At 43.9% G+C, this 21,153-nt stretch overlaps 1 protein-coding gene across 1 annotated transcript in view; it reads right to left on the bottom strand.

Annotated features, from left to right (window-relative positions):
- Positions 1-5,239: 5,239 nt before the first annotated feature.
- Positions 5,240-21,153, bottom strand: part of KDR (kinase insert domain receptor) — a 47,479-nt gene continuing 31,565 nt past the window's right edge. Inside the window, exons 22-30 of the mRNA XM_045474024.1 lie at positions 19,945-20,042; positions 17,419-17,541; positions 17,155-17,266; positions 16,891-16,990; positions 16,387-16,492; positions 15,131-15,282; positions 9,503-9,602; positions 8,683-8,768; positions 5,240-6,919 (exon numbers count right to left, since the gene is read on the bottom strand). Of these exons, the coding sequence (XP_045329980.1) occupies positions 6,697-6,919; positions 8,683-8,768; positions 9,503-9,602; positions 15,131-15,282; positions 16,387-16,492; positions 16,891-16,990; positions 17,155-17,266; positions 17,419-17,541; positions 19,945-20,042 (1,100 nt within the window). The 3' untranslated portion in view covers positions 5,240-6,696. The remainder of the gene's footprint in view (positions 6,920-8,682; positions 8,769-9,502; positions 9,603-15,130; positions 15,283-16,386; positions 16,493-16,890; positions 16,991-17,154; positions 17,267-17,418; positions 17,542-19,944; positions 20,043-21,153) is intronic.

Below are 21,153 nucleotides of genomic sequence, written 5' to 3'. Positions count from 1 at the left end.
GAAGAAAAGCTCTCCTCTGGTGCAAACGACTACGAGAACGAAAGCTGGGCAGAACACAGAAATTCACTGATGAATAAGGTGATAAGAGAAGAATGAGGATCTTTTTTTCTGTCTTCGTGACGGATCCTCAAGGCAATTTGCCAACCATACCACACAGGAGAGAGGGGGGGGGGAAAGGCACAATCATCTATTCGATGATTGAATAAAAAGAAAATTCACTTCTATTGACTTCAAGCACAGGCTACTTAAAAGCTTCTCAGGGCAGTTTATACAGGAGTACACTTTGATCTGTGAAACAGATGTGCTTATGAAATGTTGCATGTTACCTGATAATATTTTGAAATGCCCAAGAAGAAGTCATTATATAAAATAATCCCTCTTGAAGAATTCCTAGTAAAACTAACAACAGTGATGGAATGTATTCTCTCTGTACTTTGCATTTTCACCTACTGGAGAAGTTTATAATGTAGCGCAGTAGTATAAAGGACAATGCAATGTTACTTATGATGAAACCAAAGATTCCTTCTGTGTTGCTATACAATGCCTGCCAACATGGAATTCTGGAGCCCTATCAGAATCTCATCTCGCTTTACAAGCCAAATGCGAATTTTGCAACATGAGGCGAACCAGACAAATATAAACCTAATTTCTTCAGCCTTCTGTGAGATGGCTTCTTACCTGGTTTTTCTCTTGCGCACCCTGACTCTAAAGTCAGGTTGAGTTCCCCCTCCCCCACTATGGTGGAATCAATGTATTATAATACCTAAAAAGGTTTTTGAACTCAGGTCTTTACTCAAGAAGGACTGAATAAAGAATGTGCCAATAATGAGAACTGTACTCAATTTAAGGCGAGATCATAGGGATATGCTGAGAGCTGTGGAATAAGATTGGGGTTCCTCCTCTCAATGGTCCTGTTGATAACTCTTGACCCATGTAGCTAAGGGAATAGTTAGGACCACTGCCTGCTTAGGTGATCTGCACATCACAAATGCCTACCAAACGTTCCTGGAAACCATCAGTGAGGATCCCTTTATGTATCCTACCCAGTCTCCCTTGTGATGCCACCATCTTTCTTTAAGGTCCTTTTGAAATACACGAGTTAATATTAATAAACTTTAAAAAAAAGAGTATCGGACACATTGTACGCTTCTTGTAAGTATAGTTAAATACAAACAAATAAATAAAATATTACTTGCTTTAAAAATTTAGTAGCAAGGTACTTGAATCTTGGTGCTTGATTTCTACGCAAGGGTTCGATTTGCTTGCCGCCAACATGTACTGCAAGATACCATCTGCGAATTTTCTCGTCAGCGAGAGGGGACAAAGGTGAGATATCATCGCTCGCCCTATATCTAGTCAGAATTCCCTATTTTGCATCTGGGTTTTCATTTCCATTCAAGTTCTCTCTGTGGCAACGAATGGCATGTTTTCAACCTCCTTTGTCGGGATAAGGCATGTCAGCTTCAGAGATGCTCCATGATAGCACAGAGGGTTTTGGATGAGTCCTTCTGTGCCCCATATCCTGTGAGCTCCACATGGGCTCAGGCAGTTGAGAGAACCTGTAACGCTGAAGAACCCACCCACGTTCCTGAGGTTATTCTCCCTAAATGTCACTTCCTGAAGAAGGGAGTGGACGAACACAGCAAAGAATGGAACAATACTGGAGCAAAGTCCGGTCTTCTTCTTCCCTGCCCTTTTTCTGCTGCAATGTATCTAAAAGTTGAGCTTCAAACAATTAAGGTATGAGGGTACGCGCTCATTGGTGTTAGTAAGCACGTCTGTTATCGGTTAAGTACCCTGGTCCTAGGTTCTAAAGTCCTTGAAATAAACCAATGAAGTCAAAGTTAAAAAAACCAAATCACAGATTTTCATTCCTATTTTTAACCAAACACATCTGAGTGAAACTACTCAATTTAATGGTGCCAAGAAGTTACACAGAGGTCACCCGTAGTATTCTGAAGAAAATAAAATCTAAGGCACAATTTGATGTCTTCTCACTAATATTTGTTTGATATGAATCACAGTTTACCATAATAGTTGCCTTCTCCGTGGTCGTCCCTAGACTACTTTTTTCTAACTCAGAGCCCTTATCTCTGAGCAGACCTCTGCTGGGACTGGTATGTTCTACTAGAGTCACTCCAGAGCTTCTGGCCACCCTGGCTGTTGACTTCTCTCTGGGTCCTCCTCCTAGATTCTTCCACTTCTCTGTATTCTCATCAAACCCAGAGTAAATGATTTTTTTTTTTTTTTGCCTTTTTTAATTTCTTTATCACCTAAGAGAATTCTGTAACATATTCCAAAACAACTGGACTTAAAACTGCTTTCAAAAAGACTGCCCAGGGGTGCCTGGGTGGCTGTCAGTTAAGCATCCGACTTCGGCTCAGGTCATGATCTCACAGTTCATGAGTTCAAGACCCGCTTTGGGCTCTGTGCTGACAGCTCAGAGCCTGGAGACTGCTTTGGATTATGTCTCTCTCTCTCTCTCTCTCTCTTTCTCTGCCCCTCCCCTGCTCCCACTCTGTTCCTTTCTCTCTCAAAATTAAATAAACATTAAACAATTTAAAAAAAAAAGGACTGCCCAGATTTTCACTTATGTATAAGCCCTTATGTGGAAGAAATTCATGTAGAAAATGCAATGTTTCCCTCCCTCTCTGTTTTTGTCTTATTTTTCCTTTCCTTCCCCTATGTTCATCTGTTATATTTCTCAAATTCCACATATGAGTGAAATCATATAAGAGACTCTTAAATACTGAGAACAAACTCAGGGTTGCTGGAAGGAGGGTGGGTGGGGGGTGGGTTAAATGGGTGATGGGCATTAAGAAGGGCACTTTTCAGGATGAGCACTGGGTGTCATATGTAAGAGATGAATCACCGGGTTCTACTCCTAAAGCCAAGACTGCACTGCATGTTAACTAACTTGAATTTAAATTTAAAAAAAAAGAGAGGAAAAAAAAAGAAAATGCAATGTTATAAAAACAGATTAGAACCCCCTTTGAGTGGTGCTTATTTACTACGTATGGGAGAAAGCATAGATGTTATACGCCTACTGCCCCTACAGGAAAAGGGCATGCAAATGTGCAAAGATGTATCTGAAAAGCCAGTCTCTCAAAGGCTTTAGTTTTCTGGGTTTGCCTACATTGTATCATCTTGGAGACTGATATGTGAGCGAGAGGTAGAAAGACTTGCTGGGGGAAACAGGAAAATAGGGTTAACTACGAAGTTGTGGGTTTGGGACTTTTACTTTTCTTCTTTTCTTTCATTGAAGAAGACAAAGGAATGTGCCTTCATAGGAAAACTTAGTGGGGTAATGAACTTAAATCCCCCACAGCTCTCTCTGTCCTGCCATGATGTAAGAGAAAGGCTGCAGGGGGTGGAGCCGGAGGGAGCAGAGCAGAGGAAGGTTAGTGGAAAGAGAGAAACAGAAGGTGAAGGGCCAGAGGAGTTTGAAAGGAGGCAGAAGAACAAAGCAAGAAAAGGGAGAGAAGGCGAGGGGCCAGGAGCCAAGCGGGGACGGAGCCGCACCTAAAATACACCAAATGTCTCCAATTCAAGCTCTGAAAATAAGACCGTGAAGGAAGCACTTTAAAAGGCCACAAGGTTCTCTTCAATACAGGGGCAAATGAGGAGAGAAAAGGAGCTGAGAACAAGGGTCTCGGAAGACAGAGGAGAGAGGAAGGAGAGAGCCAAACCTCACCTCCTAATCATTCTGCCTGAGGTGCTGAAAGCATTTCTTTATAAAGTGTGAAGTTTCAGCTGAATCCAAATTCCAGGCATTGGAGACAGCGCCAGGAGCTGCTTATGAGAAACAGAATCTCTTTTTTTCCTAAAATGAAGAAAATTCTCTTTTCCTATGAGGTCGTCTCTATCTTGAACCGCCTAGACTCTTCTTCCATTCCTTTACTGGATGACACTGTCCTAACGGGAAAGACGAGGTCGGGCCTGATGGACAGTGAAACAAAGTCTGTCAGAGACCCTAACCCACTAATCCCGGCCAACAGCCCACATCTGTAAGCTCTGCCCCGGGAGTCACAGACACCCATGGCCACCCTCTTCTCCATCATAAAGCTGTACAGAATGCCTCCATGAGATGATAGGGTTTGAAAATGGTACAACGTGTATTTCCCCAACCATGGAGGAAAAGAGGTTATTTAATCAAGAGGTATATTTAATGTGGTCCTGCCATGATTGATGACCGCTCGAAGAAAACAGAGCTAGATTCCTACCTCACTCCATATACAAAAATGAATGCCACACGGACATAAGTGTGATAGGAGAACATTGAGAACTTATTTTAGCATTGAGAAGATTAAAAAACCCCAGAAGCCACAAAAAATGATAGGTGTATTTGACTATCTAAACATTACAACTCTTGTATTAAAAAATACCTCAAAGTGGGGCGCCTGGGTGGCACAGTCGGTTGGGCGTCCGACTTCAGCCAGGTCACGATCTCGCGGTCCGTGAGTTCGAGCCCCGCGTCGGGCTCTGGGCTGATGGCTCAGAGCCTGGAGCCTGTTTCCGATTCTGTGTCTCCCTCTCTCTCTGCCCCTCCCCCGTTCATGCTCTGTCTCTCTCTGTCCCAAAAATAAATAAACGTTGAAAAAAAAAAAATACCTCAAAGAGTAGGGACACTCATGGATGCCAGTGATTTTTTAGATAATCACACAACGAATTCAGGTAAAATAATCCCTCAAAATGGCAGCGTTGGGTCTGATGTCCTGACACTTTAAGTACAGAGTAAAACACCACTGAAAACGACCAGTAGGCCCCACACTTCCCGCCGGTGCCTGGGTCTGGCCACCTGTCTCAGGATCTCTCACTCTCTGATTTTCGTGGTTGGCTTTAGCGACAGGCACAGGGTTTACTGGAAGGCCACAAACGCTGTTAGAGTGCTGAGAACATATCTCTCCATCCCTGTTTTAAGAATCTCAAAAATGCTCAGAATACAATGAGAGCTCACGTGCGCGTGAATTATTTGTGCAAATGAAAGAGGAAGGGGAGAGGCAGCAGTACTTTCCCTCCAAACAGCTGCGATCGTCTTACACTGTTGTGTTATTTTTTTACTGAGAATACATTTATCGGTTTCAAAAATATACACTACTTTACGAAAATATCCTTTATACGGATAAGGAAACAAGCAAAAATGAAAAACCACATGGCAACTATCTCTGACGCCCCCTCCTCCGCTGTAGAAGTGAGCAAAATGAGAAGAACAGAAACACAACCTTGCAAAGGGACTCACTGGAGTTTTTCAGTTTTTTTTTTTTTTTTTAATAAAACGGCATCTATTGCTGAAAGCATTATGGCCTTTGTTATGCTACATAATACTGATATAAAATGCGAATAGTACAAAGTTCCTCATATATAATATACGGTCTTAATATATTACATTTGTTTCTACATAAACAGACTATAAATATATGTGCCACAGCATGTTTACAGTCATGGTTCCAGCATCTCACACTATGATACCAAATGAAAAATACATTTTCTTTTTTAAAGAGGAAAGAACAAGGGCAGAAACCAGTAGAAATAGCTTTACATGTTAGAAGCCTAAATAATACAAGAGATGGGGTTAAACCTTTGGTGATAAAATAATTTTGAAATCTGGCTAACAGTCATTCAGAGAGTGAACAAACCAAATCAGCTTTGACTAGAGTGTAGAGGCCAAATTACTAAAATGCTGACCCATCAGGGATGCGAAGAGAGGGAAGGGTCAGGGAGGGGAGAAGGAACAACAGAGTAAAATCCTTCCTGAAGCTTTGACACCACAGCTTGATACGGAACCTACTGCATTCAGGCTCAGACATATCGCATCAGGACAGATAGGTGGGTATTCATCCAGAAGAAACCAGAAGCTGGTTTATACACTCAGAACGCTTCCACACGACAGGGAGCCTCCGTCTGAATGTCCTTTCTTTGTGGCATTCTGAATAAAGGATCGGCCTGGGAGACAAGGAGCCAGAGCTGCGTCATTTCCTTCCTGGAGCTCGGCCAGGAGACACGTAAGAGTCCGGAAGGAACTCTCATTAGGAGTCGGAAACAGCCCAAGGAGCTCTCATTTAGCCCAACGGGGAAGAGCACGCAACCTTCTAAAACCAGTAACCTCGTCTGAAGCCTTTACATTTCCTAACAGACCCCGTGCCCACCTCCACCAGGGCCGACACAATGCATCTGAAAGCTCCGGTCCGCTCTCAGAGCAAGCCAACATCTTCCTTTCTGCCAACCCAAACCCCACACGTAAGACTTGGCTGAGGACCCATACGTGTCCCAAACAGAGCTTCTCGGACGGACTCAGCCCTCAAGGTCTTTCCCATCTTCAACACCTAAAGCACTAGCATCACCTGGTTTATCTTCTGGTTTTACAGAGACGGGTCCTGCCACTTCACGAAAGATGCAGCCACTCCTTGAACTCCTTTTGTTATAACCCACGGAGAGACCCAGAGTAAGAGGCATCAGACATGCTTTCTCAACGCATAAACAGAAAGTCAACACTGGGAGAAAACACAAACACATTCTTGAGTCACAAACATCTTCTTAGGAAATGCCTAGGGGACTGGCTCCCTGCAGTCTGAGGTCCTTTTTTAGGAAATGAAAATCAAATGTGGCTACTTCCTGGTGGTGGAAAGAACAACACTTGAAGATCTGAGCAGCACCTCTCATGTGATTTCCAGGAGTGGGGGACGTGGGTGCCTCCTTTTAAACAGGAGGAGAGCCCAACGCGGGTCCAGAGTCAGGCTGGAGAATCTGGGCTGCGCTGCCAGCTTGTGGTCCAATCTCCACCAGCTTTAAAAGTTCTGCCTCCTCGCTGGAGTACACAGTGGTGTCTGTGTCGTCCGAGTGATACCCGGACTGGTAGCCACTCGTGTGGTTTGAGCCTTCGGATGCCACGGACTCCTTGCTTTTGCTGGGCATCAGTCCACTGTGGAAGACATGGAAACCAAATGAGTTGGCGGAGAGAAGGCAGTCCTTGCCCCTCGCATCCTAACCCCGTTCTCGACCCCGGGGGGGCTGCAATCTCCCTGGAGACACCGACCCCTATCTTTCCCACTTGTTAATCAGCGTATCAGGTTCACTCGGACAATGTCTATTTTCAGGTACTAGCATGAGCTAGTAGTTTCAGATAAGTCCTCTAATTCAGGTCCAAGTCTTTCAAGGCTGCGAGGAGATGAAAGGCAGTTCTCCTGAGTTATGCAAAGGCTCCAACCAACGGAACGTTTTTATGGCCTTGCAGATTGACAGGTTTGTATACAATGATAGGAGCCAAAGGGACTCTTTCATGATGGGAAAGGAAATTGGGAGGTTCTGAAAGTCCACTTCTGCTTTCCTCACACTGTCAATTAGGGATTACAAGGCATGTGCACGGTGTTAATAAAGTTCTTGAGCAACTTTAAACTTGAATACGTTGAAGCGTGTGTGTGCAATCAAGCCAGACTGTCAAAAACTGCTTTTTACTCATCAAAACCACATTCTTTGGAAGGACTGGGGGCCTGGATCACTCAGCAGCAACTAGAGAATGTTTTCAGTGGCATGGCATCACGAGAAACCATAATCATGTCAAAGCCTAAAAGCGTAAAACTTCAGGATTTACATTTTCTCAAACCATTCTGAGGTACGGGTCTTTTCCCCCCTGCATACGTGCTTTACCAAATTATCCGTGTTAAAAACTACCAAAAAAATATTTCATTCACTCTATGTTCATATATGGTTTGAAAGTTATTTCAAATAACTAGAAATACAATTTCTCTTTCAATCCAACCTCAGTCAAATGAGGTTAATGCCTCAAACAATGGCATCGTAGCTGGCACATAGTCACTGCTGAATAAACACATTTTAAATCAATGAGTGAAACACATGATTGGCTCGAACAATTTCTTACCTTGGGCCTAAAGCCAACAAAAAATTGCACAGTGGCTCATTTTATTTTTGTTTTCTTTAAGTGAACATCCCTCATAACCCGTAGGTATTCCCATTTTATAAAATGGTTCTATTACAAGTAGATCGAAGTCTTCTCTACTCTTACCTAGAGTGAGCTCATTCACAAACAGGTAACTGCTCTTCATCTCGCTATTTTTACACAGATTTTCATTTATTTGTTAGGTTAAAAGCAGATACGTCTATTCAAAACAACTACAAATTCCTACAAAACCACACGGGGGAAATCATATTCAACACGAAATTTTGTATTTTCCCCGCAAATTAGCCAATAATAACAATAAGCCAAATAAGCCAGCCAATAATACTTAAGTATCTCAAACAAATAGATACTGGTTTATTTTTTATACATCATACTTCTAAAGACAGATGCACTCACTTATGTACAGGTTTGAAAATTCTTCGGAGTCCACAAAGATTTTTATCATCTCAATTTGATGGATTGCATCCAATGACCTTTGTTATTTAGCCAGTACCATACAAACCACTGACCATATAAATATAAAAATACCCTGGTATTCATAAATTCTCATAAAAGCTGACCAAATACCCTAATGAATTTCAGATTCTTTTTTAGGTATGCCAGGTAATTTATTTGTTTGATTAGTTTCAGTTCTTTATTGGTTCAGCTGATGCAAATCTGACTACCTACCAAAGACACAAAAAGGGAAAACTGTCTCTACGAAAAGTCCTAAGTTCCCTCCAAAAATTCCTGTTGAGCTTTGTCTTTTCTATGTGGCTGAGCCTTACCTAAAAGATGGAGCTAATTTGGTTCTGTCTTCCAAGGTTTTCAGCTCTTCTGATGCAAGAACCATACCACTGTCCGTCTGGTTGTCCTTTTTAAGAGACAATGAGATGGCACAATTGATGAGTGTGCACACTGACCAATTAATTAAACTGATTTCTTTTTTTTTTTTTTAATATTTATTTATTTTTGGGAGACAGAGAGACAGAGTGCAAGCAGGGGCGGGGCAGGGAGAGAGGGAGACACAGAATCCGAAGCAGGCTCCAGGCTCTGAGCTGTCAGCACAGAGCCCGATGTGAGGCTCGAACCCACGAAGCGTGGGACCATGACCTGGGCCGAAGTCAGACGCTTAACCGACTGAGCCACCCAGGAGCTCCAATTAAATTGATTTCTTAACCCATCTATCAGACAATACTCTCCAGGGTTCAACAGAGGGAGGTGAAGATATCATAGCCCGAAACTGTACAAGCTACAAGGAGAACAACCACTTCCTAGTAGTAAACCCAGGCCCGGAAGAAAAGAATTTAGGAAGAAGCAGCTGAGGAGACCTGTTTCCATCCCTCTTTTCTCAACGATACTATTTACACTTGAGTGGAATTGTGCATGGCGCTAGACTGTCTAGAAACTTGGGCCAGGGACTGTACTTATGTAAAAAGCAAGGGGGGGCGCTGATCAGTGCCATCTCCATAATGAGCCCATGACACATACCCTCAAGGACAGCCTTATAATGAGGCCCCAAGGCTCTAACGCTTAGGCTAATATTTATCTAGCTAACATTTCATCCTTTGTATTGTTTTTAAGACTATTTTTAAAAGATGTACTTACATCTGGGATTACTTTTACTTCTGGTTCTTCCAACGGGATATCTTCAAATGTTTTTACACTCACGGGCCGGCTCTTTCGCTTACTGTTCTGCAGATACTGACTGCAAAAGAACAAATATTTATATTTTAGTGGTGGTATATTTGGCTGCAGATACCAAAAGTGATACCTAAGTTCATTATCTTTCAACCACAAGTTTAATAGCAACCTTCAAAACATCCTTTGGAAAAAGAAACACAAAACAAAACAAAAATCTTTCTCTGCTAGCGCACATTGGAGGCTTAATTTCCTGTGAAAGCCTATTTAAAAGTATAATATAAGTGAGGGGCCTAGATGAGCTCCCGTTCCTTTGAATCATATTTCTGAGGACCAGGGCTGGACTAAAGACAACATCAGCAAAGCAAGTGATCAACTGCCTTCTGCTTGGCTTCCTGATGGCCTGAGGTTCCTCCACCGGGCTCTCAACACACTGCCGAGTGTTACACATCTTTCTGGCCATCTCCAGAAACGTTTTTCTAGGTAACGCTCACAGAGCAACCATTCAGTGAAAGATGGGCAGAGGAGACACCTGAAGATCTTACTGAATCTCACCTGGGTTCCAGAAAGGACACTAAACCCAGCAGGATCTGGAGACAACCTCCTCCTTCTGCATGTAATTGAGGCTTAATGCGTAGATGGGATGGCGGGCTGTCTCACAATCCCCTATTTTCGGCCCACAGAATTGTTGGTCTTGGGAAAAGGCAGTGTGGTTTAAGAGTCATGAGATATTGTGTCTATTTCAAAGTCTACCACTGACTACACATACTTGGGAAAGTCGTGAATATTTCTCTGCCTCGGTGGCTCTGCCTCTAAAATGTGTTGGTAATAGCTTTCTCTCCCTCACTCACAAAGATATCTGGAGGGCTGATGAGGTGGGTGGCAAATGTTCTCAGAAGGAACGACGCTCTATCAGCCAAAGCTTGTTTTCCTCCTTGAATTCCAAAGGATACCAGCTTCCTTCAGGAGTTCAAAGAATGGGACTTGTCAGACACCATATCACCTGTTTTCTGGGGGTGCTCCTTCCCTACCATGTGGCTTTGGGTGAGTCTTGAGCGATCCTGTTAAGATCACCGACAGCCCAAGTGAAGAGAAAGGAAGTCCGTCTGTTTCACAGCAAGGGACGGCAAATTCACTTTTCACGCTCGTCCCTGCATACTGCCCGCCCCCCCCCTCCCCGGCAGGCTCCTGGACATGTTACGTATTCCTTGTGTTTTCTGTGACCAAGTGGAGTGAGGACTTGCTTGAGCCAAAGGAGGAGAATGGAAATCGAGTCTCCCTCCCCTGCCCCAGGAGGCTGGTTCCTCCCCTTACGGAGAGAAGAGAATGAGGTTCACCAGTGACATCTTCCCTCCGGAAACTCCACCTAAAGGAGGACCTAATAAATAAGGAGAGAGAGAAAAGCCCACTTCTCCTGAGTCCAGTCCGGACTATTGCCAAAAACTATTGGTACCATAGAGTTAATCATTCATTTGCTCATTCCCTGATCCAGGAATCCTTTACTGAGAATCTACCACCTGCCAGGCACTGTGCTAAAATGCTCCTCAACTGTTATCTCATTGCACCTTCAAAAATGATACCTGTCAGGGGTGGGTATTATTATCCCAAGTTCAGATGAGGAAACCGAAGCATCAAAAGGTTAAGGAACTTATCCAAAATCACAAAACTAAAATATCTGGATTATTATTTTTTTTTTAATTTTTTTTTTCAAGGTTTATTTATTTTGGGGACAGAGAGAGACAGAGCATGAACGGGGGAGGGGCAGAGAGAGAGGGAGACACAGAATCGGAAACAGGCTCCAGGCTCTGAGCCATCAGCCCAGAGCCCGACGCGGGGCTCGAACTCACGGACCGCGAGATCGTGACCTGGCTGAAGTCGGACGCTTAACCGACTGCGCCACCCAGGCGCCCCTGGATTATTATTTTGAGGGTTATAAGCAGCCACTGAAAGATTTGAAGCCTGAGACTAACAAAGTCAGATGCACCCTTTAGAAAGATGGCTCTGGGTACAGGAAGGTGAAAACAGAGGCCATGAGACCAATCAGGGGGCTCTTTTCCACGTATCTAGGAGAAAGTAGGGCAGCCTATGAAAGGTGATGCCGACAGGGTTTGGAGAAGTAGACATATCCCAGAGATATTCAGGATATAGAATCAACTAGAGAGGGTAAGCTTGGGCAATAATGCAGCTGTCTTGGAAAAAAAGTCGAGGAAGCTGAGACTTAGGGAGGAAATGGCTAGAATTGGGATATGAAATTGGCCTTCAGATTCTAAAGCCCATTGTTTCGCTTTGTTTTGCTACCCTACTCCACACTGACTCCCTCGGAAAAGTAGCAGGAAGGAAAAAGTAGAAAAGAACAATGGATGTGATTGTTCGAGTCTTTGTTGAGCACCTACTATGTGCACAGCACTGCTCTCTCCCACGCGCCCACTGACCACGTGGTGGGAACAGGGCGGGGGAGCGGACAGACAGAAGGTGGAGAAAGGACAGTTTCATTTCAAGCACTCTGATCTCACAGCCAAATTCAGGAACATCTAGCCAGGAGGCAGTCCCAGACATCAATCCACAGGAGCGCTTAATCATCACCAGCAATTAACCAAAATGAAGAAAAATGGTATGTGCCAAAACCTTTCTCTGGGAGAGAAAAGAAATCTTTGATAAGCTGCTTGGAGTAGGAGGTGAAACTCCCTGGGGAAAATGATGGAGCAAGCACAGATGGTCCCCAAACTGCCCTCATAGAAAGATGAGTCCAATTAATATGTGTTTTCTTGCAGAAGGCATGCAAACCTGGGGCCAGAGCTGATCCACACGGGAAATTAGAGGCAAAGCTGAGTCTAGACACCAGCGATCCGTCCCCCTCCCCCCTCCCCACACCCCTCTCAGCCTCTTCCCCAAATAAATGTTGAACAAATATTTTTAAATAATTTAAAGGGGCCACGGACCAGGAGGTCGGTGCCCACAGCAGTGCCTCTGTCCAGCTCTATTTATAATGCAAGGAGACTGAAAACTATAAAGAGGAAATGAATGAGAAAGACTCCTCAGCTTTCCGACCTGACTGGAAATGTGAAAAAGGAGAGAGAACAAGTCCGCCGAGAAGCACCCCAGCCTCATCTCTGGTCTGCCCCCGGGGAAGCAGAACCCAAAGAGAGCCTCAGCATGAGGTGTGCCATGTGCAGATGCCTCCGTTCTGGGTTTCTTTTAACCCCGATGATTCGCCTGTGACTGTGGAGTCTTGTTTTTGCAAAAGGAAAAAAGGTGGAGGCAGCTGAGAGGGGGTGCAGACAAAAGATTCCAATTTCCATTTTAGTTTTCAAATTATGGCTGGCTAAAAGAGAAACTGGACTGGAAAAGACCCATTCGAAAATCACAGACAGAAAATAGGAGCCAGGCCTATGCTCAGAGTGTGGTGTCACATTTGTCCATGCTTCTGGGGATAAGTGTTAGCAGCCCTGACTTAGATCCGGCATTGCGTTCGGCACTTCCATTACACCAACATGACCTCATCGACTCTTGGCACCATATGCAAAGCGTCCAAGCGAGCCAAGAGGCTGCCGGCTCAGGTCCTCACTCCACCTGGTCACAAAAAACCCAAGGAATATGGTTGATGATCAAATGGCTTTCTGATCGGGCAGAAGGCAGTGATGTTGCAGGAATAACTACCACCCCCAGAAGGCCAGCCAAGCTTGAACTAGAGGGTTTTGGTGTTGTTTTGTTTTGTTTTTTAAGTTTATTTATTTTGGGGGGGGGGGGGAGGCGGGAGGGGAAGAGAGACAGGGAGAAACAGACAGTCTCTCCACGTTGTCAGCACAAAGGGCTCGATCCCATCACCTGTGAGATCGAGACCTGGGCTGAAACCAAGAGTCAGACGCTTAATCGACTGAGCCACCCAAGCTCTTTGAACTGAAGGTTTTTTTTTAATTTTTTTTTTCTTTTTTCAACGTTTTTATTTATTTTTGGGACAGAGAGAGACAGAGCATGAACGGGGGAGGGGCAGAGAGAGAGGGAGACACAGAATCGGAAACAGGCTCCAGGCTCTGAGCCATCAGCCCAGAGCCTGACGCGGGGCTCGAACTCACGGACTGCGAGATCGTGACCTGGCTGAAGTCGGACGCTTAACCGACTGCGCCACCCAGGCGCCCCATGAACTAAAGGTTTTTAAGCGTGAGAGTGGAATTACTGGTTTTCAGTTCATTAATTTTTCTCTCTGAGGGTCCCACTGGGTGTGGCAGACAATAGGACTCAGACAGGTATCAGAGGAACTGGATTTGTCTGGGAGATGCAATTTTAAGCAGCTTGCTTAATCGCTATCGTGCACTGAGTGCTCTGAGTGCCAGCCACTTAGAAATACAATATACCATGTAATTCTGAAAATAATAATTTTTGAACAGCAGTGTCTTCACCTGGGTCCCAGTGAAGATGTGCGCCAGGTCACTAAGAGGCATACTTGGGGTCCAACCAGTTCTACCTGCCTCTAAAATCTGGATCTTTAACCACCAAGTTTTCTTTCCACCAAGCGATTGCCCTGAGCCTCACATTCAACATCTACATCAAGAAAAGATCATAGTTTCTACCTTGCCTAACGCTGAGAGTTATCCCGTGAGCAAAATCCGATCATGTAAGGAAACGTTCTTCGAGAAATGCTGAAAGTTCTTGACACAGATTCAACGGGCAGCTCGCCTGTCAGCTTCTACCCACTCTGGCAGTGTTCCCGCCACCCTGTGGGATCCCACGGGTCAAGGGGTCCAGGGGGCCTCCCCCCCAACCCCTGGCAGCCTGGCAGACCTAGAGCTCCGTGCCACTCCCTGCAGCCACAGCACACTCAAGAGGGCAGGCTGGACTGTGCTGTCAGGGGGTCCAGTGACAGGAAGAAAACACCCACAAGAGTGGGAAAAGAAACAAAGCAAAGACACGACGTCCCAGGCTTAGTAAAAGACAATTTGACTATTATATGACAGAAACCATACCGACTCTTGCCTCATGCACAGGTGCTGGGAGAGAGAAGAAAGGAAGCTGCCTTCAGAACCCCTTTACAAATCAGGCGAGGACTGCAGTGCATGTGTTTCAAATAAGCCCAGAAGTCCCATTATGCAAATAAAATGCTGAAAATCAGACTAGGGAGGGGCTTCGGAAGATGTGCTGTCCAGTCAAATGCAGGACACATCCCCCGGCAGACTGCACCCTAGCCAGAGAGGCACAAGTGTGTTTTCATATATGCATAAAACTCTTCCTTCCTGAATCTTTCCTAAGCCGTTTAATTCACATTAATAAAAGAGTACATGGGGATAATTTAAATACAGATGTCTATATAAAACTGGCCTCTTTTTCTGGAGATTAACAAACTATGGCATTCCAGCTATTTGCAGCTGCAGGGCTTAGAATTCTAACGGAACAGCTATGGCAGCAATGTGGACCACAGATGGGAAGAAACTCACCTACCCCGGCCCTCTTCAAGGAGCACTTCCCTTTATAGCAGCCTTGGGGCTAAGGTTAAATGTGGAAGTGGGGTGCAGCAGCTTTAGAAAACGCCTTCCTTCCATCCCCTCCCCAAAGAACCTTGACATGCCAGCTCCCCTAGGGGATGTTGACCATATACAGTACCTGATTCCTGCTGTGTTGTCATAATGGAATTTGGGGTCACACACTTCCTCTTCCTCCATACAGGAAACAGGTGAGGTAGGCAGAGAGAGTCCAGAATCCTCTTCCATGCTCAAAGTCTCTGATATCGGGAGAACAATATAGTCTTTGCCATCCTGAAACAACAAACACAGCGATGCTATTGTTATGGCTTCAGCCCCTCAAGAGCCTTTTCATGAAAAACAAAGGCCAAGGGGGCTTCTTGGTTAGCGGGCAGGTCGCTTTCATATCTGAATGTAGAACTTTAAGACAACATTCAAAATGGTTTGTCAAAAACAAAAGGGCACTTGAAAGGGACATGTATATGAAAGTGCGGTAAAAGAGATAATATAAAAACAAGATGAGTAAGGGAGCCACAGAGGACTGTGGTTACAAGGAAGACAAAGCAGGCTGGGGCCATACGCGTAGCGGCAAAGCACGGAGAGCTGAGGAATCATTTCTTCACAAAGCCCTACCTACGCGAGCCAGGTCTTTTAAAGGGCAGATCATCCAATTTTAGCCTCTACATTTCAAGGCAATGGAAAATCTGATGACAGGCTAGAGAAAAGCAATAAATGTGCAGGAAAATGGGTCTTCTGAGAAAAGGTTGCACAACTTAACATTATTTCATCAAGAGAAAGAAATAAAGGGCGATTTGATACCTTTAAGTGTTCAAAAGGTTTACTGATAAAAACAGATTTGACCCATTGTTCCCTACCTGTTCAAAAGAAAAGCAGGAGGAAATTGGCTTCCATTCCTGGTGGTAAGAGGCACTGACTGGAGATTAAATAACTTTCTAATGGTAAAGGTTAACAATTCTAAAATCCTCCAATGAAAGTTATGGGGGCCTGGGATTTTACTAAGAAAAATGCCTTGTATTTTGCAGGGTTCAGATGCAGTTTTGCCTGCACAGTGTATTAAATTCCTTGAAATCCCACCCATTGTTGATATTCTGTGGGTCAACGATTTTTTTTTTTTTTTTTTTTAACTTTAGGAGAGCATCTGAAGACAACAAAAAGATACATCAGGAGGAACGAGTGGTCTGCTCCCAGGTTATGGATTAGGACCTCATTAGGATCTCATCTATCTAAAAGAGAAATTATAGATTTTAAAAAATCATTGCTGCTCAGATCTGCAAGAATATGGCTCCTTTTTCAGTGGCTGAGAGGACAGCGTGGTGGCCGTGAGATCTAGGGAGGAGAGGAACCCTTGTACACGCTTCTTGGGTGGAGGTCACGAACCTGCTGAGCATTAGCTTGTAACAGATTTCCCAAATGTTCCACCAACTCTGAAAACGTGGGTCTCTGACTGGGCTCCCCATGCCAGCAGTCAAGCATGGTCTGGTACCTAGAGAAGCAAAACACTAATGTCATTAACTGCCTCCGTCTTCCTCATCTGATGTTGAAAATAAACACTCGAACGAGTAAACATCTATGAAACGTCCACCATGAGCCCAGATGCTAAACAGTAACACCGCACTGTATAAAACACAGAGTCCTACACTTGGAGTATCATGTACAGAAAATCCTATAAATCAACATCTAATAGAAGCTAACTGGTTGGTATCGATATAGGGTTGTTGTTTCAAGAAGAGATGACTCTCTATTTCAGATTATCAAGGAAGACTTCCAGGGAGAAGTAGGACACAGACTGGGTCATAAAAGAGGTCTGTATCATGAAGTCTTCTGGGCAGGAAGAATTTTTATAAGAAAAGAAAGGATAGAAAGACACCTCCAAAGTCTTACATTTCTGGTGTGGTATAATCAGGGGCCCTCATTCTAGTGCCTTCTTTCAATCGCCTACAAAATTCCTCATCAATCTTTACTCCAGGATATGGAGAAGCACCTAGAATAAAATAGGAATAGGACATTATTTGACTTGATTTTCTTTTATAGAAAACCCTCAGCCTACTTCTTGAACATCATATATATATATATATATGTGTCAGGCCACTGACTTATATCGTTCTATTTGGAATATGGGTGGAGGGACAAAACGACGTGACTTACCTAAGGAAAATATTTCCCAGAGCAAAACACCAAAAGACCACACATCACTCTGAATTGTGTACACTCGGTCAAAAATTGTTTCTGGGGCCATCCATTTCAAAGGGAGGCGAGCCTAAGAGGGTAGAAGACAAGGAATCAGAACCCAACTTAGCACATAATCTGAAGAAAAAACTTCCTTTGTTCCCAACACAGGTCCTGAAGCTTGCAAAGAGGAATTTGGATCCTGCAATTTAACAGATCAATGGGTTCATCTTTGAAACTTACATCTCCTTTTCTGACATAATCTGGGTCTTTATAGATATCCCGGGCCAAGCCAAAGTCACAGATTTTAACCACGTTCTTCTCCGACAAGAGGATATTTCGTGCCGCCAGGTCCCTGTGGATACACTGCAAAAAGAATCGTGTGTGTGTTAGGTCTCAGAACAGCTGATCTCTTCTGCATCTGTTGTGACCTCATGCTCAAAAAAATCCACATCAGAAAACTAACTGATTAACAAGCACTGGGCTAATGTCTTTCATCAACACTTCAGGAAAAAAGTCTGACTTTCGCTGAGACACACACATCTGCTTATTCCATAAACAGCCCCAGACTCTGGAATTAAATAATTAAGTTATAGCATGATCATGGAGTCATAAATAGACTTCTCTTGGACACAATTAAGAATGTGTTTCTGGTCACATCCACATATCCCTTTGGCCTGGCACCATATACGGTTAAAACCTGTTATTCTAAGGAGGCCCTAGAATGGAAGTTATTTCGAATGAATGCACGGAAACCAGGAACAAGGGGCTCTCATCGGTTTGGTGCCCTTTGTTGGTTTCCCCATTCCACATGGAACTGAAGCTGAGCAGCTCTGATAAACCATGCCCCGTGGGGCTCATCCTGTTTTCAAATTGTTGGGTCATCATAAAGGTCTACAAAAGGCATTTCAGCCTCTCAATGGTCAAGTTGGCTCTCAGGCGCACCAAAGAAGAAAAGTGAGTTCCTCTTGCTTTCTCTCTACTCTTTTCCTTTGCTCAGTTTCTCCCTTCCCGATATCCCACATCGTCATGTAGCCTCCTACTACTGAGCAACTTTAGCTCCACCTGGTAGATTCATGAGGAAATAGAGTCTCAGGGAACACTTATAAATGAATGAAAGGCTCAGAGGATTCTGAAGTCCATGCAGGAGTGACCATGGGAGCCAGGCATTGCTGAACACCCACACCTTGAGTCTGTATAGTACTTCCCTCTGAAAAGGGCATATTCAGGGGCACCTGGGTGACTCAATCGGTCACCCAATTGTAAATTTGAGCCCCACATTGGGCTCTGTGCTGACCGGCTCAGAGCCTGGAGCCTGCTTTGGATTCTGTGTCTCCCTTGCTCTCTGCCCCTCCCCCGCTTGTGCACTCACTCACATTCACTCTCTCTCTCTTTCTCTCTCTCTCAAAAACTGATAATTAAAAAAAAATTTTTTTTTAATGAAAAAGGCATATTCAAAAGCACACTGGCAAGCATGACCGAGCAAGACAGGAGATTCCAAAAAACAGGCAGTCCTCCCTACTTTTCCCCCAACCAAAGAGCTTCCTTTTTTTAGTCTAACAACCAGGTGGTGTTCAAGAAACCAGCCGACAGATGTGAGAAAAGTTAAAGGTCCCCTGCCCGATTCCCTTCCCAGTCGAAAGATATCCTGACCAAATGGCAGGCTCTGGCCTTTAAAAAAAAAAAATAGTGAAATAAAATCAGAATCTCCAAGAAAGGCAAAGGGCCTTTCTCCATAGGAAAATCCTTCCCTTTGGGAAAAAGGAGACAAGACCTCCCCCCACAGAAACATCTGAGGTCTGGAGGCTGGAAAAGCTGTGACAAGCTTTCAGATTCAGAGAAAAATGGGTTAGAGATTTCACTCTAATTTAGAAACAAAAGCAAAAACGTTAAGTCTTTCTTCCCCCACCAGGAGGGTGCAGCAAATGCATTTTGTCAACTGATCCCTTTTCCTGAAACTTAATTTGAATTATTCTTGCTTAATATAAAACCATCCATTCTACCCTTTCCAGAGGCTGGAACCCGTGGTGTTTACAACCTTTGGAATATTTGTAACTTGTCACGTCCCCACCTCAGTCTTTGTTTGGCCTACTTTTCTAATTTTAGCTGTTTTAATCGCTCACATCTAAGGCCTGTCCTTCCTGGTTTCTAATTATACCACTAACAAATACTTTTTGATGGATGGTGATGAATGTAAAATAAATTAAAAATACACTCTCCTACGCTAAGATATCTGCAAGGCTCAGTGCCTCACCTCTTCCAGGTCACTGCTCAGATGTCACGTTCTTATAAAGCCTTCCTTGTTCACTTTGTTTAAAATTGATGTACACAAACACAGAAGCCTATGCACACACAAACATACCAGTCCTGTATACTCTATAGCCCTTTCCTGCTTATTTTTCCCCACAGTGCTTATTCCCATCCAACCTACTATGTATTTGACTTGTTTACATTGTTCACTGTTTGCTCCACCCGATAGGACGTGAACTCCTATCTTGCCTGTTTGTTCACACAGTCTTCTTAGTACCTACAAGACCGCCTGCCCTTCGTAGATGTTCAGTAAGTGTTGATCACATGAACTGATGTCATGAAATCCCTACACCTCCTGAAGTTAGCAGAAGTGGGGTCTCCCCAACAGAACTCTTCCAATAGGCCCAGGAGCGGACGATGAATTACAGTTTGAAACACACACCAGCGGCTGGCACTGAACACCTTACTTCCGAATCTGTGATCTGAAGACACGCTTTGCTTCCCCCTGAGCAGTCTTACCTTCCGGGACGCCAAAAACTCCATACCCTTAGCCACTTGGAAGCTGTAACAGATGAGATGCTCCAAGGTCAGGAAGTTCTTGTACAGATCTTCAGAAACTGTTGGAAGATGCAGAAGGACAGAGATCAGTATTGCCACCAGAAACTATGCGTTTTCTAAGTTTGTGAGAATAATCTTCATTTGAAAACTTGGGAGTTAAGCTTCTGGAAACAGAAGCAGACAGAAAATGCCTGTATCTTCTGCAAGGTTGCTGAATCCCAGTATTATTAGCTTGCATCATACTCCTTAGCAAAAAAATGTTGGTTTTTCCATCTTAGTCAAATGGAACCAGCAAATCCAGGAGGCAGAAGGGAGGTAAATTTGGCAAAGATAGCAGGGAGTGAGAGAGGACTTTTTCAAGTTTGCAGTTTCAAACTGTTGTTTTTTTTCATGTACCCAGAGGGATAAACAGTAGTTTCCTATCAAGAACTCTAAAAATAAAACAACAATATTCAGGGTCATTCAATCTGTTCTCTCCAGGCTTTGTCCTGGGACAAAGGCCAAAGGTCGGATTATAATCGACAACAGATAACTAAAAATACCAGAAATATATTTACTTCTCTCACTTTCAAGCTGAGAAAGTGCTGTAAACACTTTAAAACAGGGCTGAGAGGATGCTTGTTTTCCCTCCAAGGATATGAATGAGAGATGACAGGAACTTCGAGGGAAAGATGGATTTGCGTAAACTGGTGGTATTTACTTCCATGCAACTGGTACAAATAAACACGAAGACATTAATGGGTGTTTCGGCATGATCTCTTGACTTTGGTCAGATAAGATAAGACATGGTTTCTCTCCTAGAGACAAATACCGGAGTTAATGAAAACTCCGTTGAAATAATATTCTTGTAAGTATGAAAAAGACTGTGAACCATTTTCTCAAGGATTTCTTTATGCTTAGGGCTAGAGGGCGCTCAGTGAACAATTAGTGAAACCCTTCCATTTTCCAAATGAAGAAATGGGAGGACACATTCCAGGCCATCACCCTTTCTACTCCAACTTAATTCCTCAATCCTTTGAGTTTCCTGTGCCCTGACCGCCATTTGGTGAGAAAGATGGGACAGAGGTTGCATGAGGTCCAGATAGCCTCTCCACATTCCTCTAGGCCAAGTTCCAGCTTGGCACAGCCCATTTGGCTTCTAAGAGGAAGAAGCCAGATTTAAGGTCTATC

This window comes from Leopardus geoffroyi, chromosome B1 (assembly GCF_018350155.1).
Source record: "Leopardus geoffroyi isolate Oge1 chromosome B1, O.geoffroyi_Oge1_pat1.0, whole genome shotgun sequence".
Taxonomy (NCBI): domain Eukaryota; kingdom Metazoa; phylum Chordata; class Mammalia; order Carnivora; family Felidae; genus Leopardus; species Leopardus geoffroyi.
The sequence above is the reverse complement of the archived record's forward strand: the minus strand, read 5'-3'. Positions and strand labels throughout refer to the sequence as shown.